Raw genomic sequence first — 23,117 nt, 5'->3', positions numbered from 1 at the left:
ATTCAGACAAGGATAACACCTGCAAGGAGTTTGTATGTTCTCCCTATGTTTTGGGGGATTTCTTCCCACACACCAAAGAGATACTGACAATCTACATTTTAATAAATAAATAGGTCATGTCCCTTTTTTTTTTTTTTTTTTTTTTCCCCCGCTAGCTGGAAAAAAACTCTAGTGGAAAAAACTTATGAGTGACTCCCATTGAAATGAATGGGAGGCATTTTTTCAGGAGGATTTTGAGGCGGATTCTGCGTCGAAATCCGCCTGCAAAAAACTGTGTGAACCTACCTTAAGGTTTTTGAAGCAGACTTTTTTGGAAAGGGTTTTGAAAAAACTATTTTTTTTTTTTTCTATCATTCGTTTTTATGGGTGTTTCAGGCAGAATCCAGGGTTTTATACTGATTGCCAGATATGGAGTCATTAAGGATTTTTTTTTTTACATTTTTCCCCCTGTCATGGGGCAGTTGGCCTCAGCCTGCCTCTGGATTGACTGTAGGGTTATAGGTTGGACTTGGTGGGCCTATGTCTTTATCCAACCTCATCTACTATGTTACTGTGTAAGATAGAGCAGAATGCTTCTTTTTATTCTGACAGCTGAAAAAAAAAATCTGATATTGCCTCCCATTGAAACGAATTTAATTGAGGCAGATGGTGAGGATCTGTAGGAATATAACCTATTAAAGAGGAGCTCCCTGGTAGGGTCTCCCCTCTATTAACAAGACCCAGTTTGTCTGTGTACTGCATAGCCAAATTTGCCTCTACCATTTTTTTCAAAACTTTTTATGGGAGCGGGGAGGAATGCTGCGTGATGAAAAAATGCAAAGCAATACAGGTGCTTTTTGTGTTGTGTTTTTTGTTTGTTTGTTTGTTTTCCCTGGAAAAAAAAAACGGGGAGAACATACCAACTCCTTGCAGATGGTTTTTGGCCTTGGCGGGATTTGAACACCAGGACTCCAGCACTGCAGTACTAAACACTGAGCCACTGTGTGACCCCGAATAAGGCCTTAGTGTTCTATTACATATAAGCATTAATTGTAGACGTAACATAAACATTTTAAATCCTTGATCATGTTTAAAAAATAATTAGAAATTAAACTTACAAAATGCATGGGTTTTTTTTTCTTTCTTATAAATACAAATAAAACTGTTTACTTGTAATGGTATCCTGACTGACCTCTGTCGAGTTCTCAGCTTCTCTATGTATTAGAAGTCCATTGACAATAATCTTGTATACTGACTCTCTGAATGTTAGGATTAAGTTGAATTGCCACTGCCAGGGGCTTGATATATAGGACAAAAATTAAGAAAGATGGGGGGAAACCCTGGCTGTACCTTTAAATCCTATTGCAGAGGATGCCGGAGCATGTGTTATTTTTAAGGTGGAGCACAGGAATGATTCTCCAGAGCCAGAGATACTATATGTATTCATTTCCTATCTTATGTATTTATTTCCTATTAGGACCAAGATATCTTGTACAGACCATCTCTGTGATTTTAAAATTTCCTAAGAGGGTTCTTATGTTGTTCTGAATTGGATAACCCTTTTAGTCTATGGCCTCCATGCACAAACGCAGCTGTTCTCGTTGCAGAGAGGTTTTTTTGTGCCAAGGTCAGGAGTGGAATTAACAAAAGGGAAAATTCTCAGAGCTCCATTTTGTATTTTCCATTCTTTTGTAGACATTCCTGACTTTGGCTCAAAAAAACTGCAGCAAAATCTGCAACAAAACCAGTTGCGTTTATGCAACTTGGGGCCTTAGCCTTAAATAGGATTTGCGAGATAAGGAAGGTTTGAGAGCGCCTCAAAAACTGCACCAAACTAAAAAGATGCAAAGTATGTCAGCACAAAAGAAATCACCTCTCGCAGTCTGGGCCAGTGGCTCTTATCCTGTGGTACGTGTATCCCATGAGCTACACCATGAAGGTTCAGGGAGTACATTCTGGAACTGCAAGGATAAAACAGCACTTCAGCTCCTTGTTACATCGTCAAGCCCCATTGTGCATCCACAGAGTAGGCTGTATATCCTGTAATGTTCATGTACCACAAGTACACACCAGACACAACTGTCTCCTTTAGGGTAAGTTCACACAAGGTTTTTTAGTCAGGATTTTGAGGCCATATTCACCTCAAAATCCTGACCAAAAAGACGGCTCCCATTGAAATCAATGGGAGCCGATCAGTTTTTTTTTCCGGGAGCCAGTTTGTTCCAGCTCCCGAAAAAAAGAAGCGAGTTGCTCGTTCTTCAGGCTGTTTCGCATCACGATTTAGCCTGAAGACACACCCTCCTCTGGACTAGGCCCATTCATTGGGCCTAATCCGGAGCGGAGTGCGCAGCTGGATGCTGGTGCAGTGCACTGGCTTTCAGTCGCGGCTACCCGGCTTTTAGATGGGAACCCGAGAAGACCATTAACATCCAAACATTATAGGACTGTAACACAACTGTAAGGCTTTGTACATGATTCCCAGTGTCTCTCTGAATATCTCTGCATATGAAATGTTGACTGTACCTAACCTTATTTTTTTTAATCTATTGCAGCAATGTCTTCCTATATGTTCATTATCAAATCTGAGTTGCCAGCCGCTATCGCTGGCTTCTTAGTCGGTGACCACAGTGGGTGAGTGTTGCCGGTAGGATAGCCTAATAGTATAAAGAAAATTAGATGATAAAGAGTTAAATTGGACATGTGTGTGTGTGTGTGTATATATATATAAAGATTCCCCATCAATCTGTTAAAGAGGACCTTTCACCACTTTTGGGCACATGCAGTGTTATATACTGCCAGAAAGCCGACAGTGCGCTGAATTCAGCGCACTGTCGGCTTTCCCGATCTGTGCCCGGTGTAAAGAGCTTATGGTGCCGGTACCGTAGTGCTCTATGGTCAGAAGGGCGTTTCTGACCATTAGCCAGAGACGTCCTTCTGCCTCGCGGCGCCAATTGCGCTGTGCTGTGGAGCGGGGAGGAACGCCCCCTCCCTCTGCTCACACAGCTCGTCCATAGACGAGCATTATCAGGGAGGGAGGGGGCGTTCCTCCCCGCTCCACAGCACAGCGCGATTGGTGCCGCGAGGCAGAAGGACGTCTCTGGCTAATGGTCAGAAACGCCCTTCTGACTGTAAAGCGCTACGGTACCGGCACCGTAAGCTCTTTACACCGGGCACAGATAGGGAAAGCCGACAATGCGCTGAAATCAGCGCACTGTCGGCTTTCTGGCAGTATATAAAACTGCATGTGCCCAAAAGTGGTGAAAGGTCCTCTTTAAGTATTACAATATATTTTATATATATTCCACCTTGACTTTCATCATGCTAAATACTTGAATTTTTCTTATGTAGCAGAGGAAGTGCTTGTGTTTACCACTAGGGTATTTTTAGATGTGCCATATTAATGGTTAATATTCTACACAAGAAAATATATTACAATAAATGAGAATATGTTTTTAAACCCTTTACACACACGTTATTATTAATACATGTGTACATATATATTATTATATAATATGGATTTTTACAAGTTCATATCCATTAATTGAACTGACTTTGTTATTTTTCAGTTCATTTTCCAGCCCTGCTCCTAGGCCTTACCCACATGACCTGTTATTGAATGGCCTTCCCACAACAACAACAAAAAAAACCCTTAACATATTTTGGTCACTTAGCTTTTCCAAAAAATAACAATAGAAAGTTATCAGAAAGTCATACTAGCCAAACTTTGGTGCCAATAAAAAGTACAGCTTGCCCGACAAATCGAGAGCCCTGACTTATCCCTGTCAATAAAACAGTAAAAAAGTTATAGGCATAAGGATACGGTGACCCCAGGAAAATCACAAATTTTCAAAAAGTGGCATTTTATTTGTAAAAGCAATAAAACCTAATAAAACCATCATAAATATTGTATCGCTGTAATCGTAATCACCCGCTGGACAAAGCTGCCATGTCATTTGTGACATATAGTGAACACAGTAAAAACAAAATGCAAAAAATTATAGAATTGTGTTTTATTTCACCCCCCCTCCATAAATAAAAGCTAATAAAAACAGTATATGTATCCCAAAATGGTGGCAAATAAAACTACAACTCATGATGCAAAAATTAAGCCCTCACATAGCTATGTCGACAGAAAAATGAAAAAGTTATGAGTTTTGGAACACAGGGAGGGAAAATATGAAAAAAGTCACTAAGTGACATGAGAGTGTCAGCTGGAGATCCTTCTGCAGCATGTAACTATACCTCTTAAGTAAGGTTAAAGGGGTGTGCCCATCTCCCATTTGTATAAGACTCACAGCATTTGGGCCATCTCTGAGACCTATATATATCTCTAGAATGGATTTCTCTGACCCAGTCTCAGGCTGGTTGCTGCCACCTGAATGGATAGCTGAGCAAGATTAGGCCTGGTTCACATCTGCGTTCAGGATTCTGTTTGGGGAGTCCGCTTGGGGACACTCCAAATGGAACACGGAACACATTGACAACCAGTGAGCTTATGAAAGCACATAGACTATAATGGGGTCCGTGTGTTTTCCATGTGGTGTCCGCACAGAACATGCGGAGAGAAGTACTTCATGAACTACTTTCCTTTCCGCATGACTTGTGCAGACACCGCATGGAAAACACACGGACCCCATTATAGTTTATGGGGTCCGTGTGCTTTCATTGCTCACCGCTTGTCAATGCACTCGGTATTCCGTTCAGGGGGTCTCCATGCGGACTCTCAGAACAGAATACCGAACGCAGATGTGAACCAGGCCTTACAGAAACATCTGAGCTTGCACTCTTATTCTGTATCCATAACTGTCATAGAATTGAATCCCATAGCAAGCTCCACTGTTCTGCTACCTTCCATCCAGTGAGAGTTATTGAATTAGCATCACTCTATCGGATTGGCAGCATCCATATAAGAGATAGATGTGGCTTCTACTATTAGGGTCACCATCTTTCAAACAATCATGACGTATCTTTGACTACACTATAAATGTCTGAGATGGAAATACCCCTTTATATGCAGTTCTACCTTGTATGAAGTATATCTGGGCTGCGTTCACTTTAACTATCCAGTATCCAGCAGTAAAACCTATAAATCTGTATTTCAGGGCCTGGTACCTTGATGGCAGATTGCTGTTAATAATCACAGCAGTGTGCATTGTGCTCCCATTGGCGCTGCTCCCCAAAATAGGTAAGAGAATAAAAAGTCTCCTCTTAATGGGCTGGCAAGGGATGGCAAAGGAAAGGGGCCCTGGTAGAAGGTATAGAGACCATTTGGGATATTTTAATTTGTTTCAGCCAGGGGGCCTGGCTTGTTAAGCCATTACTTAGGTTGCAGTAGTATGTTGTCTGTGATACAAAAATAAAATCTTTACAGGAGAACATTAAAGGGCAGCTTTTACTTATGGCATTCCATTAGCGGTAAAGCTCGTCCTAATTCGGCCCTACAAAACGACATGAATGATCTGTGACAGGCACTGGGAAAGGCTGTTATTTTGAGCTTTAAGCTCCAGATACCACGCACTGTAAAATAAAACATGCCAGAAATGTAAAACCTTAGCTCTGCATTAAGATCAGGTTCCATATAAATTGCTTTTTATTTTACTGTTATTTTACAGGCTTTCTTGGCTACACAAGTAGTTTGTCATTTTTCTTTATGGTCTACTTTGCCATTGTGGTAAGTCCTTAAAATAACTCTTTCGGGGGGCTTAAGTGGCCGAAATGACTTACTCCCTTTTCACTTCTTTAATGAGTCCGTGCTGAACAAAACTTTTTTTTTTCTTCCTCTCTCTTTCTCCTAATGTATTTTTATCACCTTCACCTCTTGGATTGAGTTTTAGGTCACGGTGGTTTGAGGATAGGAATAATATGCACAAATAAATGTTCATAATAGAGTTTTAGGAAGTCTTTAGATTTTAATATACCCATAGAGGACAAATATTATTTTATACCTTGTATAAATAGAACAGGAAAGTTCATACTTGGGCTGCACCCAACTGTGTCACCTTTTAAAGCGAGTTGTGTAGCACCCAGTTGCTCGCCTGAATTCTATGATCTGAGGTGTGAAATTGTATGCGGAGAGGACGAAACATTATATTTATGGGAGTTGTGTCTAGAAAGAGTTATTTTGGAAAGTCTTTCAGTGTTCATTGTCCATATACACCTTTCATGAATAGAATACGTCGTTTTCTGGAAGTCTGACGTTCGGTGTCACCTATAAAAGTGTAGTCCTAGAAGTCTTCTTACAAGCTTCACCAAGTGATCAGGAGGTGGTAACTAACACATCAGTCAGACCAGTGTGTCTCAATGCAGAGGTGGTCATACGTGTGTGGGAACCTCTATATAGAGACCAAGGCTTTCTCTATGCCCAAAGCAAATAATTGTTATAAAATGGTAAAAGAATCTTTATTTGCCCCTTTGATTTTCCGTGCCAGTCTTTTACTTGGTTGCACTGATGACTTGCCTGTATACCCCATGTGATTGTTGCACTGAAACACTGGCCTTGGCAGTCTTTTGTCATATACCATCCTTATTGGATACAGTAGTCTGTCAGGGTCCAAATGTCCTTCAGACCCCGTGGGAGCATTTTGTAGCAGGAATATACTATTTTGGCCAAAAACTAATTTTTTATTTTTTTGGATATAAACAGCTGGCAAGTGCACCTGCATAGGTTTATTTCCAGACTTGCCTACAGACCCTCCTCTGGAACCACTGTTTAAAACCTCCGATTTGGCCAAAATGGGCATTTTTAGGCTTTGCCTGCATTAGGTCGACTGTCTGACGTCATCGATGGTAAATCAGGCCCCATCTCTGATGCACTCACGGGCTGATCTATATCCATAAAAAGATGATTTTCTTTGCAATACTTCATCAGTTTATGGCCACAAGGGTATATTACTACTTCTATTAAAGTCCATGACTGACATGATTGTGAGGACAGTGCCATTGTTAGGTTCCCATTAGTCTCTGGAGCTACATGACGTATGGAATCCTTAAACATATAACCCCCAGAGAGGGTAGTAATATTACTGCTATTTTTTAAGATGTCCATTGTTTTCCAGGGTACACCAGCATTGGCAACTATGAGGATTAGTACTCTTGTTCTGATTCGGTTTTTCCCGGACAGCACACTGACCCGTTCATTTCTTTGGGTCCATGGTTCCATATGCGGGCCGACAGCCCGTGCCACAAACCTCAGGGCAGGTCCTATTCTATTTAATAGGGGCCGCGAAGTACTACCAGTGCATTGGTGGCACATGGGTGATATCCATGTGCAGTTCAGTCATGGCCAGCTTCGCACACACAGTCGTTTGTATGACACCCTAACAGTAATGTAAAATACCAGAGATAGTAAATGGAATCTAGCAGTTGGGGAGCATGCCGTGTTTTTAGAGTATTTATAGGAAGTTTATTTTTGATTCTAGTTCACATTATGCATTTTCACTTGTTATGTCTAAATTATTCCTACCTTGGGTGTAGCTAATGGAGTCCTGGGTAAGAAAAGTGAAATTAGAGGGGTAAAGTCTGATTCATCATTGCTGGGTACTAGCTGCTAATGTGTATAAACCATACTGTTACTGAACATACAGTAAATACCATGTGTAATTTATGACACTATCCTTCCAGCTTTTTAGTATGGTAATTTATATGCACAGTGTTTTTTTTATAGTATAGGAAGTCGTATCAGACACATAAGTGTACTTCCACATCTGTAGAACTGGACCACCTTCCCTGCTGTGTGGGTCCTCAGAATAGAATTGGACACAGTAGGACGTAGCATGCCGTGTCTGCTTCCCAGCCAGATTAGATGGCTGACTCAATGACATGTGAAGCCTGAGTGCAGATATTATTGGAACTTTCACATGTCACTGTGTCTGGTTGAATCCCTGTAGTGGAGCTGGGGCGCTTTGCAACCTTTTGGGTAGACTAAGCCTCCTTTTTAAAGGCCTAGTTTTGAGGGGAAACCCAAAGATCAGAGATCAGCTTCGAGAGGACATTTTCTATATCTCTCAAACATACTCATTTATCACAGTGTTATCTAATGTTGTAAAGCTGAAACAAAGACGAATGAAAAAATGAGTTTGTCATTACCTTAGACAATTTTAAGATTTTAACATTTTTCAAAAACCTCATACCCCCCCCCCCCACTCTACATGATGGGTTTAGTTCTACTTTTGTAATACAATTGAGCAGAAGTATAAGCAAAGGTCGTGTGTTTGTGCTGGTAGAAAGGAATTGTTTACATATGTACAGTGTGTATGCGGATGGAGAGTTTTCAAGACCTTGAAGGAACCATGTTATCATTGCCAGGATGGATTTTTGCTTGCCTGGTTCAGCCCACACCTCAGGGAACATGACAAAAGCCAAATTTTTAGGATTTCAGTATTTACCAAGTAATCAATCAGGAAACCCTTGTGTAGATCACTGAAAAAAAAGTTATGACATACATGCCAAAAATCTGGTATATCCATGACCCCAGAGAAACGGGCCGGACCACCAAGATTTTCAATAATGGTTGCAGCATTCATCATGACTGTTTCTTCTCCTTCTGCTTTACTGGCTCTGAATATTGCCGTCTGATTCTTAAATTGGAATAATTGTATCCTCTGTGTATTTTTGTGGTTTATAGTGCTATGTGATGATTTGCATTTTTTTTTTTTTTACTATTTTCCAAAAGACTCCTTAGATTTGTACATGGCTGCCTCTTAATATCTGCTATTGAATGTGTGTTATCTGATAAACCTATGGTCAACATTCACTTAAGGTTTTAACATTCTGGACTCATTACTTTTGGGATTTGTTTTTTGTCGTGGTTGGCGCTCCTTTATTGTTATCAAAATTCCAGATCCTTTGCTTCCTTTCACAGAGTAATGGAGCTGAATTATAAAATCATTGCTGCATCCAGCCATCACTAGGAGAACGTATGAGCAAACTCCATATAGTTAAATTCAGCGCAATAACTGCTTATGCACCAGGCCCCCTTTTGGTGGCTGCAAGCACCCACATGTATTCATTGAACTTTGGCTATACATAAGATGTATAAGCGTAAAATGACAATATGCTCATTTATTTTGGTTTATGGTTTGGATTGTATTGATGCAATACAAATACGTTATTTTTGTTGTAGTTAAAAAAAAAAATAAAAAAATACACAGCAGTGACCGAAGAAAACACAAGACTTGAAGGAGTTTTCTGGCCCCAAACTGATTTTATTCATACTGATGACCTGTTGCAGTCAGACACCCAAAGCCTGCACAGATCAGTTGTTCTAGTAGCCTCCCGGGAACATGTGCAGCACCCCTCCTATTCAAATATTAAGAGCAGCACTGCAGTTCCCTGAAACCATCATTGTGGACTGGGTGCAGTGGAAAAGACCAGCCCTCCTCCCTCTACTCACTGTGAACCTGTCTGATATTGAAGGTAACTAAGGACGTAACCTTCCTAGTAACAGGGAGTGAACATCATTTGGCTAGAAGGCAGACTCCTAATGACAGGAACTTTACAGAGGTTTTTCAAGCAGAAAGCAATAATATTCTGAATTAAAGTGCCTTACATTTTAGTCCAGTATCGCATGCTCTATTAAATAAGACTAAGAACAGTTATTGTCCATTTACATATTCATGGCCTTCTATTGCACAGACCAGTCCCATTATGTCCATCAATAACATGTCATTTTTGCATTTCAGTCATATTAAAGTGATTGGGGCTGAGCTGCAATTCCAAGCACAGCCACTATACAGTGTGCAGTGGCTATGATTGGTGTCACAGCTCTGGCCTTTCTTGTGTATGGGCCTGAACTGTTAACAGACCATGTAACCAATGAACATAATGTCACATTGCCTGTGAAGCCAAAGCAACACTTAGGGAGCACCACTGCCGCTTCAAACAACTGATCTAAGAGGGTCCTTGGTGTCAAACCCCCCATGGATCTTCACTGTGACCTATCCTAAGAATATGTTATCAATTTAAAATCTTGGGAAACCCCTTTAAGGATAGTATGTTTTTTCTTACACTATACTATACTTTATTAGGCTGTAAATTAGCAAGAATATGAGCTGTTATTCCCTTAGGACATTACTCCGTTGTCTTAGTCTTCAGGGAACTGCAGCTCTGACACACTGATATGGCATCCTTCCAAATATCAATTGCCTATAGAGGTAGTTGAGTTAGTCATTTCACAGTGATCTTGTGACCTATAGAGAATAATAATGCTCAATTATCAAGCACTCAGAGCAGCATCCCAGGTTCATGTTAATTTTTCTTCTTTTTTTCAGGTTGTCATTAAAAAATGGTCCATCCCGTGCCCTCTTCCATTGAATCATACGATGGCATACGTGGAGGTAAGATTGTGCCAGAAGATTGAGAAATTGGAATAGGCTGGAAATTAAGGCTACAGAACCATAGCCAGTTTAGTCAAGTCAACCACCATCTAGCCACTCTCACAATGGCCTGCCTGTAAGGAGCTATAAGGAATTGTCCAGCCAAAGAAAGATGTTTTGACAATAGCTCATAATGGGTTAAAATATTATTAATTAATGGTGCCTCACCTTATCAGTCCCTGCACTTCCTACTGCAGCAATTACTTCAAAACATGGACATATAAACGCCGCAGCCAGTTATTAGCTGTAATGGGGAACCATTTCAGCTGTTCCAATGTTCATATCAGGACATCATTGCTGCAGTAGGAAGTGCAGAGGACGACGGGGGATTGGTAAGGTGTGAGCACCACCGCCAGTCTCCATACCTTTCTCTTTGCTGCTTGGTGAATATAACAATTATTCACGCTCAACTAAATTGTAACGTTTTTTTTATTTTTTTGTAGATTTCAAACAGCTCTGAATGTAAACCAAAACTTTTTGAGTTTTCTAAAGAGGTGAGTTACATGTAATGCTTGTGCAGTCAAGATAAAAGTACGGTGAATACATGCAATTTTTATTACGTATTTTAAAGTCAGTTTGTGCTTTTTTTTTTTCTTGTGCCTCAATGTTTTCCATAGATAACAGCTTATAATAATTAATAATAAAAAAATCTAACATTCTCCATTGCCATCTTGCACCATCTTCATAGAACTTCGAAAGCTGGAATAATTCAGTCATAAGAATGGGATTCACATAATTGTGGTAGATACAATACCAGTCAACAGCCATAGAATAGGTGCTTCTGTTTCTTGGAAAAAAATTTACCCTTTTTTTTTTTTTTTTACATCTCAGACACACCCCTTAAAGAGGTTGTCTAGCCAATTTTTTATTTATTTATTTTCAATATGCCAGGGGAGGTAAAAGGAAAAAGGAAAAAAAAAGAAAAATATCATACTCACCTGTCCTCGGTGATTCAGTGTCCTCCCAGCGCGGTCCGGTACTTCTGCTCCATCGTCTTCTAACAGGTCTCTCACAAACTTCCGCTGATTGGCCTCAGTGGTCACGTGTGGATGGGGACTCCTGCCGTACATCAACACTGGACCGAGAAGACCGGACAACACTGCGAGGCACCAGAGCACCTTGAAAAGTTGAGTACGGTACCAAGGTGATTTAAGGATTAAATACAATGTCACCACTCAGACCCACGCAGCGCACACGTGATGGTTTGGGAAATCGCACACTGGCTGTTTCCTTATAGGTCTAATGGAAGCAGAAAGTGCGTAGAGATAAACCTCTGTGAAAAGCGCTGTGGGAAAACCTGTGATGCGTTGCCGCTGCAGTTTTTTCCTATACTCTTTTTTTTTTTTGCTGTGGCGCGCTATGTGGGACTTGGCTTTAGCCTTAGAGTGCTGCTTGAAATAACTTTATAGACTGTTTTTCTACTAAAAAGAAGTACCATAAAATATATTACACCAGTGGTCACCAAACTTCCCTACCCTTATATTTGATGTATCTCCTCAAAACACCATGATGGGAATTTCTCAGAACTGGTGTTGCCTATAGCAACTAACAATCCGATTTAGATGAAGTCCTACTTTGTTGCCATGGACAAGTGCTCCACTTTTCCTTTGAACCATTTTTTGGTATAATGTCCTCCCGTGGCTTTTGGAGCACACAAACAGTAATGGTGCAGCAGAGCTATCCAACCCCTGCAATATGTTACCGTCCTGTATAAATGTAATGCAGTATTAGTTCTGGTGACTGCAGAAACTTAATCACTGTATTTCCCTCTAATACATCATTTTAAGAGGCCCTTGGCATAACAATAATGATGGACTGATATGGAGTCACAAGGATCAGAGACCCTCTGATCTTCTGAACATCAAAAGCTGGCACCATTCAAGGGGATAATGGGCCCCAGGGGAGAGTTGGGTTACACCAGGGATGACCGATGGAGGGATTTAAAATGTTGGGGACATTTATACATGTAATCCAAGGATGCTTGTTCTTGTCAAGCTTGATTTACCCATTGGCTTTTATAGCCGTATTGGGTTACAAAGACAACAAAGTGAAGTGTCCGTCCTTGGTTATTATCTAGGATACAGCTACCTGTGCGTGGTAACTGCAGAGATTGTGTCACATCAAGACAGGCCAAGTGTGAAATTCTTTGTTTTTGTTTTGTATTGGTATTTTTACATGCCATTTCCCTTTTTATAGTGTTAGAGGTCAGTCACAATTTGTTGGACTCAGGAGTTTACCTTATGTTCTTAAGTAACTATTTATTTGCCTTCATTAAAACCTTGAGCTATATTGTCTGTCCATTATTTGGCTTGGCCGCAGTAATAACAAACTGCTTTATATCAGTGACTCTTGAGACAAGTACAACAAAAAGGTGTATGCTCTGCCAGTGTTGTACTTCTCCAAGTTGTCCTTTTGTCTTTGTACAGCAGCTGTAGTGTGACACAGACAGTTTTTGGTTTTACTCTTAGAAATATTCTAAGAATAATTGACTAAGTTTATAGAATAACTCCTTGAAGTTACATGCTTACTTGACACTAAAGCCTTCTTTGGTATCTCCATTCCTGGTCCACCAGAAGGAGGTCACCAAAGCAATGTGTCCAAGACGCTGCGGAGTCTTTGTGGTGATTGGAGGAGATGAACTAATTTTGGTTACGACTGCAGAACATTCTAAGCACGTAAAATTTGCGTAAATCGTCTGCATAACATTTGCACGAACCATCTGCATTCTGCTTCAGACTCTGTGTGATGGTGCTAAGTATCGGACCCCACCAATTGGATATAGATCATCAATATTTTCAGCTCAGGAAAACCCTTTGAGTTAACTATAATGGCTGGAACTTTAAAGGGGTTGTACCATAAAGCATATTTATCTTTTATTCATAGGAGAGAGGATAAATAGCTGCTGGGCTGAATGTAGGCAAAGCCTTGCTGGATGCAGAGGGATAAATCTGTATTCCCATTCTCTACAGTGGGAGCAATGGAGATATACCCTAAGTACTTGGCTATCTCTGGCCCTCTCATTGAAGTGAGCTTGGTTACGTTCAGATTGAATTCACAGTGGGGATAAAACACCCCTTTTCTCAGGATTGGTGGGTCCCAGCAGTCAGACTCTACCAATCAGCTATTTATCCTCTATGCCAGGGGTTCTCAAACTGCGGCCCGCGGGCCACATGCGGCCCACCAAGCACTTCTGTCTGGCCCTGCTGACAACGCCGGCAGGCGTGCATTTATAATGAAGCTCCTGGGGAGCTCTGGCCAGGCCATGGAGCGCACTTCACTTTACCTATTGGAGGGCACCGCTCCCGATGTCTGTGCGACCTGCTCTGCCTCCGGCCCACTGTTTAAAAAGTTTGAGGACCCCTGCTCTATGCTATGAATAAAGGATAAATATGCTTTTTGGGATAACCCTTTTAAAACTGTTGCCTATGGTGGTCTCTATTAATGACCTATTTTCTAGGGAGCTGTTTCCCAGAACCAAACCGTACAGCTCTGTACACTGTGCAACATCCAGGCAAGGAAACGCAAAATCTGTCCCACTTGTGCAGTAGCTATGGTATTGCAGTGCTTACAATGTACTGTATAATACAACCCTTTCCCAAGAATAACACAAAACGTTGGTAAAACCATGAACATGGATCATGCACCTCTTATACACCAATAGGGGCTCTTTTATGCACTAAAAATTACCATCGTTTTTGGAACCCAAATAGTCTATATTGATCCCATGAACTAGATATTTCCTCTGTGTACTGATGACTGTATTAACATAATATTACATTCATGTCGTACAAACCATCTTTCATTTTTGTTGGAAACGTTTTCTATTCTTTTCTTGCATTTTAGAGCTCATTTGCACTACCCACCATGGCTTTTTCATTTCTGTGCCATACATCTGTTTTGCCCATTTACTGTGAGCTAAAGAGGTGAGTATGTCAGTGACCTACTACGAGTTTACTCGCTGGCTGGACTCTATCAATCTATATCCTGTGATGTAGTTTATCATTTTTCTACTGTTGCTTTTGGTGATGTTTTTGAAAAAAACAAACAAAAATACTAGATCTCCTACATACGTGCACAGATACAGAAAGCTTGTAAGATGAAAAAAGAGGTCTCTTATACACCAATTACCTATACCATTACAACCACTGCTTAATATTGTGTAGGCCCCCTTCATATCACCGAAACAATGCACAGACTTCACAAGACCACTGAAGGTATCCCGTCAGACACCAAGATCTTAGTAGCAGATCCTTTAAAATGTGACTTGGTGTCTCCAGGGATCTGACGTCAGTAAATCTTAGGGGCCCTGGACCCTGTTGGCAGTTCACTGGTTGTTCTTCCTTGCACAACTTTTGGTAGGTACTGTCGACTATGTTCCAGGGGCAACCACCCACAAACCTGCCATTTTGTCAATATCTTAGCACAGTTGTCTAGATATCAGAATTTGACCTTAATCAAAATCACTCCTATTCTTACACTTGCCCCTTATTTCTGCTTCCAGCACATGGCCTTTGAGAGCTGATTGTTCACTTGCTTCCTGCCATATCCCACCATGTGTCATTATCGTGATACAATGTTATTCACTTCACCGTTTTTTTAATATTATGGGTGTCGGTCAAAGGCTATGAAATACACAAGCTGTGTTTCAAAAGACAAAGAATGGCGTATTCACCATGTACTTTTGATATGGCTAATCGATTAGGGAATTAATCTGATTTTCACATGCAGAGTTTGGAAGGAAAGCACGTACAGCAAGAATATAATAGGTCACGGGTTGTGTGTCATTTGTCAGCCTGACCAACTATGTAACTATAAATTACATTGTGTTAGCTGATATCCTTGTATTGAAACCTCAGTAGAATGTATGAAACCTTGTGTTGATCATGACAAATTAATTTTTATGTTTTCCTATTTTTTCACCAGCCCATCTAAGAGCCGGATGCAGAATGTCGCTAACCTTGGAATATCGCTAAGCTTCTTTATCTATTTTATTTCTGCATTATTTGGTTACCTTACTTTTTATGGTATGTCCTCTGTCTCTTATTCTCAGACATAGCATTGAGTTCCCCGCCCTTTATATGAATAAAAGTAAATTTTGTCAAAGTACAGATGTCACATTAACTACACTGTGGCACAGAATATTAGGTCGTCTTTTTTGATGCGTTCGATAGCGATGGCATGGTAAAGTTTGCAACATCTCTACCTATTCATTAACTACTTTATCTTATTTTCTTAGGGTGTTTTTGAAGGGTTTTCGAGTCTCCAAGTGTTTTTTGATACTGATGACCTATCCACAGAATATATCATCACTATCTGACTGGTAGGGGTCTTAACTTGGAGCCCACACTGTTGAGCTCTGCTCTATTGAAGTAATAGGACTGTGTTGTAACTCTGTCCACTGTGTAGCAGTGGCAGGGGTACTGTAGCTCTGTACCTATTACTTGAATAGAAGTAGTGCTGCTTCCGGCCCCCACCAGAACAGTATCTTCCAGCACGTGCAGGGTGCCGGATCAGCTAACCGGTGCAAGCTTTGGGTTAAGACTCCCATGGATCATGTGCTGATGACCTATCCTGTTGAAAACCCCTTTATGGCAAGGGATGATAAAATAAATCAAGGCAACTGCAAGCCAATATAGCAGCATTTTATGAATTTTACCATCTAAACCTCTGCTCATATCTGTCATTGGCTCCACGGTTGCAGATTTCATTGCATTTGACATAAGTAATAGCGGAATATGTAGCACTATTCTTCCTGTCCCAATGGCAGATACCATGACATAACCTCAATGAAGCCCATTATATGTCAGTGGCATTCTCTGGGCATTGTTGGTGTCAGGTAAAGGATCTGGCATTGTGGAGGCGAACAGAACTTTACACTCAAACTATGAATTTGCAAAATTGTAAAATTTATCGACTGCCTCAATACATCTATTATAATGAAAGCCGCACTGCTATCGGACAACACTGACTCACCAGAAATTATCAAAAATTTTTTTGCCAGGGTTGATCAAGTGAGTATAACCTGACTGTTCTAACAACCGTAGCTGGGTGCTTCTTCTTTGTACATTGTAATATAGTTGTATTCTAGTGATCATAGACATCACCATCCAGTATGTTATATATTGTGTATTTATGTCATTGCAGACAAAGTAGAGTCTGAACTACTACAAGGTTACAGCAGATTCCTGCCAAGTGATATCCTCATCGTAACCGTCCGGCTCTTCATTCTGCTAGCCGTGCTCCTGACTGTGCCTCTCATCCATTTTCCTGTAAGCAACTTATACTTTCTTCAAGGGTTCCCAGTATAAATGATGGTTATAAATTGCAATTTTATTTTTTGTAGGCAAGAAAGGCGTTCATGATGATGTTCTTCTCCAACTATCGATTCTCCTACCTCCGTCATATACTAGTGACGTTGACTCTAAATATCATTATTGTGCTTCTTGCCATATTTGTTCCAGACATAAGGAACGTATTTGGAGTTGTTGGTAAGTTATTAAAAGCCCATGTCCAACTCTATCTATTTGTATATAGGTAAAAGAACCGTTCACTTTTCCTTTCTTTCTTAGTAAATAACAGTCCTGGATTTGTTGCATAGGACAGGAGCCAAAATCTGTTAATAAAGTATATTATAACGTTTATTAAAGGGATTTTCTAATTGATCATCTATTTTTAGGATAGTCAATAAAGAAGAAATGGAACAGCACTCCAGAACAGAGATGTTCTGCTTGTTGAAGTAATTTTCAATTATTTTATATAGGTATATAGAAAATATAATAATATCACCATTATTCCAGTAATCTTAAAATACAGACTGTCACAACCCCTTCATCAGGCTGGAAATATTATAAAAATACAGGTATGAATGCACAAAATAGGATATACCTATGAAGAGTACAAGTAATAACATGAATCGAGAAGGACTATAGCAATAATCGGTGATTACTCTGAACTATGTTGAGGTCACAGTGTTCTAGGCAGGTCACATAGTAAAGTAGAAAACATAGACAGGATGCCGGTAAGTAATTGAAGATACTCAGCGTAAGTGGTAAAGTAACAGCAACATTGGAATGGAAAAATACTAATCATACAATACATATGGCAACACTTTCAAGATAATTGATGAGTAAGGATGTACTTATACATTACAATAAATGTGCCAAGGTATACCATTATATATTGGTATGATGGCATGAAGGGTTAGACCAGCTGAACAAGTCCACCAATGGTAAAATGATATAGGAGTAGTTACTAGAGGAGCAAATGAAAGCCAAATAGTGTGGGTGTTAGGGGTAAAGAAAATAGTGATAATGAGTGTGAAAAAGGAGAAGGGGAAATGCTAGTGCAGAGTTACAGGAATAAGTGAATGGAAACCAGGGAAAGACTAGAGAGGTGGATGAGGCAGGTGGAGAGGCAAGGGTCCCCAAGGAACCAGAGATGTGGAATGAAAAGCCAAGAAGGCACAGACTAGAATAGGGGGAAGAGATTGAGAGGAGCAGCAGCCACTGCAATGAGGAGCCATGTGGCACGAGCCTGATAAAGGGTTTGTAAACCCAAACGTTGCATTCTGTATTTGGATATTACTTGGATAACTGTGACATTTATTCTCTATATACCTATATCAAATAAACTATTTCAACAAGCATCTATTGGAGTGTCCCATTTTTTTCTTTATTGGATTATTATGGGAAATTTGGTTGTTTTTTTTGGGAACATGCACCCGTAGAGGAATCTCATTGGAGTGCTGTCTCCATCCATATTACCATCCTTAGAATAGGTCATCAATTGAAGATCTTTGGGGGAATCTGACAACAGGGTCCCCTGAAGATCAGCTATCAGAGCAGCAGCTGCACTCCCTGAACTCCGCTTCTGCGTTCATTAGTCTTATGGCCTACTTGCTGTGTTTGGTAGATACTGAAGAGGATGCAGTGCTCACCCAAACGCTGCACCCTCTTCAAACATCTGCTCGCCCGCGGCTCAGGGGTCTGATCCCTGCCTATCTTTAGTTAATGACCTATCCTGAGAATAGATCATCAGTTAGTTAAAGGGATTCTATCATTAAAAAATACATTTTAAACTAAAAGCACATAGGAATAGCCTTCATTGTGCTCAGAAAGCACGAGGTGTGTTTCACCTGTGCTCTGAGCACAGCATTGTCATCAATTCCAGTGCCGCCTTTCTTCTGCTCCATCGGCCATTCTCCTCTTCTTACAGGAGACCACCACAAAATGGCAGACAGACATGCACAGTTGGCTGTTCTGTAGGCCATTTTACGGTGGTCTCCTGTAAGAAGAGGAGAAGAATGTCCCACGAAACAGAAGAAAGGTTGTGTTGGAATGGATGACAATGCTGTGCTCCGAGCACAGGGGACAATGAAGAAAAATTTAAAAAATGGCGGCATGGACCTTCAAGATAAAGGTAAGAGATAAATAGCATTTTTAAATGATAGAATTCCTTCAAGCCTGAAAACCCATTTAATACAACCAATATTCCCCAAAAAATCATAAGTTGTTAAGGCATCCTTTTAAAGGTAATATTTTAGCTGCTCCATGGCTTACGTTAGTCTTTTCAAACAACTTACGTCTTTGTAGAGTATTTTGCGTTCTCTACTTTGGCCGCTATACAAAAATATAAGGAAACTAATCCACACAGGATTTTGGACCTAAAATTACATGATTGTGATAATATGTTGATCTTCACTTTAAGTGTATACTGTGTTCCCATGAAACCCTGTCACTAAAGGTATGACATAGATTCCTTAAGGGGAGTCTGTTTTAAAGTGAACTAGTGGGTTTAACTGCCCCAATGAAATGCCCCAACCATACATCATTGGTCTCTTATGAGTGAAATGCTTTTCTGAGCCAGTTTTGAGTTGAATTATACAGATATTTGAAGTCAGAACATGTTTTCCTTGCCTGTTTAGGATCCACCACTTCAACATGTCTGCTATTTGTGTTTCCTGGACTATTTTACTTGAAGCTTAGCTTTGAAGACTTTTTATCCCGCCAGAAGATTGGGGTATGTGGATTTTTTCCTGTTGACATCTGTCTTCTGTATAACTACTGTTTCAAATTGCTGTAACTTGTGGGCATATTCACAGGCTTCATGTTTATGTAACATCCTACAGATCTTCCCTAGCTCACTGATATAGACTGGAGGCTTCTTGTCTCTAATTTTCTCAGCTTTCTTGTTGGAGCAGACCCCTTTATTGGCCTTAGTAGACAACTAACTAGATTTTTCATTTTTTTTAGTGTTGCTCTTTAGCCTAAATTACACAGTAGAACAAATTAATTAATATAAAATTATACACATATATATATATATATATATATATATATAAATATATATATATTAGTTGTTTTAGGGCTGCGTGATATTGGCAGACTTGCCCCACCCCCACAATTTATTCTACATAGACAGGTCTAGTTTGTGCCAGAAGCCTGGGGAAAGTGCCTGTCATGGTAGACTTCTGTGCAATGTCATGTGACTGCGTCACTACAGCGTCACTTTATGATCTATGGCTGGTATATACGCTGCACAGAAAGACACTATGACAGGCAAGTTCTACTTGGTTCTACTTCTCTGAAAATATGAGGAAAATTGGAATTAAACGGGGTTTCAGAACCTAGAACCCAGATCAGCTATTTGAAGCAGCACCAGCACTTCCACTGCACCGGTGACATGGCCTGATCACAGCTCAGTCTCATGCAAGTGAACACGACAGTCTCGTCAAACAGCTGATCGGCTGGGCTCGGGTCATCTGTTAGACTTGAATTGCTCACAACAAAGAACAGAACGTTAAAGAGGTTTCTGGTCTTGTCCATACACACAAGAAACTGTCTCTGGAACGTTTGTTTGGTGGATGGTTATTTTTCCCAACCTCACCTTCCTCACCACATACCCTATAACACTCAGCCTGACTGACCGATGTGTGTGTTCTGAATAGGGGGCTTATCTTCTTGAGAGCAAATGTGTAGGGCATGTTGAACCCCCCCCCCCTTTTTTTTTTGCCCTTATATATATTTGTAGGGGAAAGCTGAGAGGCCCCATACTGATTATATGGCTGCCTGTCCATGTAAAATAGTCATGTTCTTCTGACCTAGATCTAATTTGTTGGCCACCCTTAGAAGAAAATAAATTAATGACAGCTGCTCATAAACCACAGTGGCAAATATTCTTATATTCCTTTTAAATCTCTCCCTACCCTGGCCCTAATGGTCTGGTGGTCTACCCTCTGCCCATTACTATTTACATTGCTGCAGAAGTTGTGCCATACATGGTGACTTCAGTAGATGGATCTGTATAAACACAAGCCGCTGTATTTTTCCAGCTGGAGGCCCTTATGCATTATCATTATATAGACCCTACATCAGTGTCCTCATCATAGAGGATCTAGAGGTTTAGGTCCTTGCATGGAGACTAATTTAGCTTAGAATCACTATATGTGAAAGCTAAAGAGTTGTGAAATTTTCAAATTTATTGTATTAATAGTAAAAGTAAAAGTACAAGCGGTTATTATAAACTATGCATAGATATAAAGGGAAAGCAATAGTCACTCCCCTGCTTCCAAGACCTACAGCAAGAAATAACTGGCCCCTGATATGACATACTCCCCCCACATATCTGAGCATGCATCCAGAGAGGTCTCAGTCACCTATGTAAAGTCTTTCTGTTCTTCACAACAACCTTCATGAACAATCGCTCCTAATAATAGCCATCATCAACCTGTTTTCCCAAACCAACAATGGGGAAGTGATGTGAAGTGAAGGCTGAATGATGGGCTGTTCTCGCCCGCTGTAAATTGATTCCTTCCACAAGTACTAATTTGTGTTTGTTTTCTCTGCTGTTCCCAGGCCTGTGGGTTGGTCCTTCTTGGTATTTGTATTGGTGCCTGCAGTTTAACACTAATTACCGTGAACTGGGCTTACAATGAATGAGAATCGCGCCAGAGTTTACATATGAACAGAATGTGCAACGATTTACAGCCAAGGATATCCAGTTTCAGGGGGAAATTGGTTGAGAAACAGTTTATGTTGAAAGCACGACACTCATCCACCCTATGGGTCTTCTGGGAAAGCAAACTTGTCATAATCTAAAATATTGAGGGGGGAGTGGTGATTCCGTTCATTAAAGAGGCCGTGAGTCAGGAGTGCAATATTGTCACATGACAAAAAAACCTGTTCATCCCTTTAATTACTGACAGATGTAAAAATGATATTGGTCCATTTGACCATAAAAATATGTTTTGATGTGGGACTTTGTAACCTGCAGCTTTCCAGACTTTTCAGATTGCACAGCAATGCTATAAAGAATATTTTGTCTAAGTGCCTCTGTTTCCTTTCCATCTTTTAGTTAAAGCAAATCCAGATAATTTTGTACAAATTTAGTAATTTTTATATCTGCTATATGTTTACAAATTGGTCATAAGGGAGTATTTTCCCAGAACGTTCTTGGGCTGTTTCTTAAGTATTCTGTTTCTTTTAAAATATGTTTTGTAAAAATCATTTATGCTGTTGATACGTTTTAATAACAGGAGTAAGGCCCGTTCACATCTGCATTCAGGCCATTCAGTTTCCCTCTCCGCATGAAAATGCGGAGAGAAAAGTCCTGCAAGCAGCACCTTTCTCTCTGCATTTTTCATGTGGAAACTACATGGACCCCATTATGGTCTATGGGGTCTGCTGGTTTCTAGTTAAAGGGATCCTATCATTCAAACTCATTTTTTTCTCATTAACATATTGGAATAGCCTTAAGAAAGGCTATTCTTCTCCTACCGTTCAATGTCTTCTCCGCGCCACCGGTCGCTTGAAATCCTGGTTTTTGTCGGTATGCAAATGAGTTCTCTGGCAGCACTGGGGGATCCCCAATGCTGCGAGAGAACTTTTTCCAGTGCCGCCTCCATCTTCTTCAGCAACGGCCTCTTCACGCATCATCTTCCAGCGTGGAGGGTCAAAATTGAACGCATGCGCAATTTGGCTCTGCCAGCAGGCTTTGGGCAAAGCTGACTTCACATGCAGGCGGCCATTTTTTTGTGGCCACTTACATGAGCATGCACAGTATGCTCCTGTAGTTCTATGGCCACCTGCATGTGAAGTCGGCTCTGCCCGAGGCTTGCTGGCAGAGCCAACTTGCGCATGCGTTGAATTTTGACCCCCCCGCGCTCCGGAAAAAGACGTGTGAAGAGGCTGTTGCTGAAGAAGATGGAAGCGGTGCTGGAGAGTTCTCTTGCAGTATTGGGGACGCCCCCAGTGCTGTTTGAGCGCTGGGGACCCGCCCCAGTGCTGCAAGAGTACTCATTTGCATACCGGCAAAAAATGGGATTTCAAGCAAACGGCGGTGCGGAGAAGACATTGAAAAGTAGGAGAAGAATAGTTTTTCCTAAGGCTATTCCGACGTGCTAGTGAGAAAAAAAATGAGTTTGAATGCTTAGGTTTACATTCGGGGGTCCCCAAGCAGACTTCCGGAGAGGAAACCCATGCGCAAATGTGAACCGGGCCTCACACTGCATGTACTACTTTACTTGCTTAATGTTTTCGTCCATTCTTCCTAAGCTAGTTTCAGAATTTTTCTGATTTCTTGGCCTCACATAACAATTACTCACATAACAAAGTCTGACAGCGAAATGCACATAGCCTGCAGTCTGTTTCCAATGGCAACCAAAAATATTTTACAACGACAGTGTTACCAATGGTGTACAGGTTCTAGGCTTAAACTAAAGCAAAGTTTATGCAAGTATGAACAAGGTCTAAGTTTGTGTACATTGTG

At 40.6% G+C, this 23,117-nt stretch overlaps 1 protein-coding gene across 1 annotated transcript in view; it reads left to right on the top strand.

Annotated features, from left to right (window-relative positions):
* The window catches only part of SLC38A6 (solute carrier family 38 member 6), a 43,965-nt gene extending 21,921 nt beyond the window's left edge, over positions 1-22,044 (top strand). Inside the window, exons 6-16 of the mRNA XM_075282778.1 lie at positions 2,532-2,610; positions 5,082-5,164; positions 5,592-5,650; positions 10,248-10,313; positions 10,796-10,846; positions 14,196-14,275; positions 15,276-15,376; positions 16,497-16,621; positions 16,696-16,840; positions 19,276-19,370; positions 21,206-22,044. Of these exons, the coding sequence (XP_075138879.1) occupies positions 2,532-2,610; positions 5,082-5,164; positions 5,592-5,650; positions 10,248-10,313; positions 10,796-10,846; positions 14,196-14,275; positions 15,276-15,376; positions 16,497-16,621; positions 16,696-16,840; positions 19,276-19,370; positions 21,206-21,289 (968 nt within the window). The 3' untranslated portion in view covers positions 21,290-22,044. The remainder of the gene's footprint in view (positions 1-2,531; positions 2,611-5,081; positions 5,165-5,591; positions 5,651-10,247; positions 10,314-10,795; positions 10,847-14,195; positions 14,276-15,275; positions 15,377-16,496; positions 16,622-16,695; positions 16,841-19,275; positions 19,371-21,205) is intronic.
* The last annotated feature ends 1,073 nt before the right edge of the window (positions 22,045-23,117 follow it).

Source organism: Leptodactylus fuscus, chromosome 7 (assembly GCF_031893055.1).
Source record: "Leptodactylus fuscus isolate aLepFus1 chromosome 7, aLepFus1.hap2, whole genome shotgun sequence".
NCBI lineage: Eukaryota > Metazoa > Chordata > Amphibia > Anura > Leptodactylidae > Leptodactylus > Leptodactylus fuscus.
Note: the sequence above shows the minus strand (reverse complement) of the source record. Positions and strands in the feature narration are given on the sequence as shown.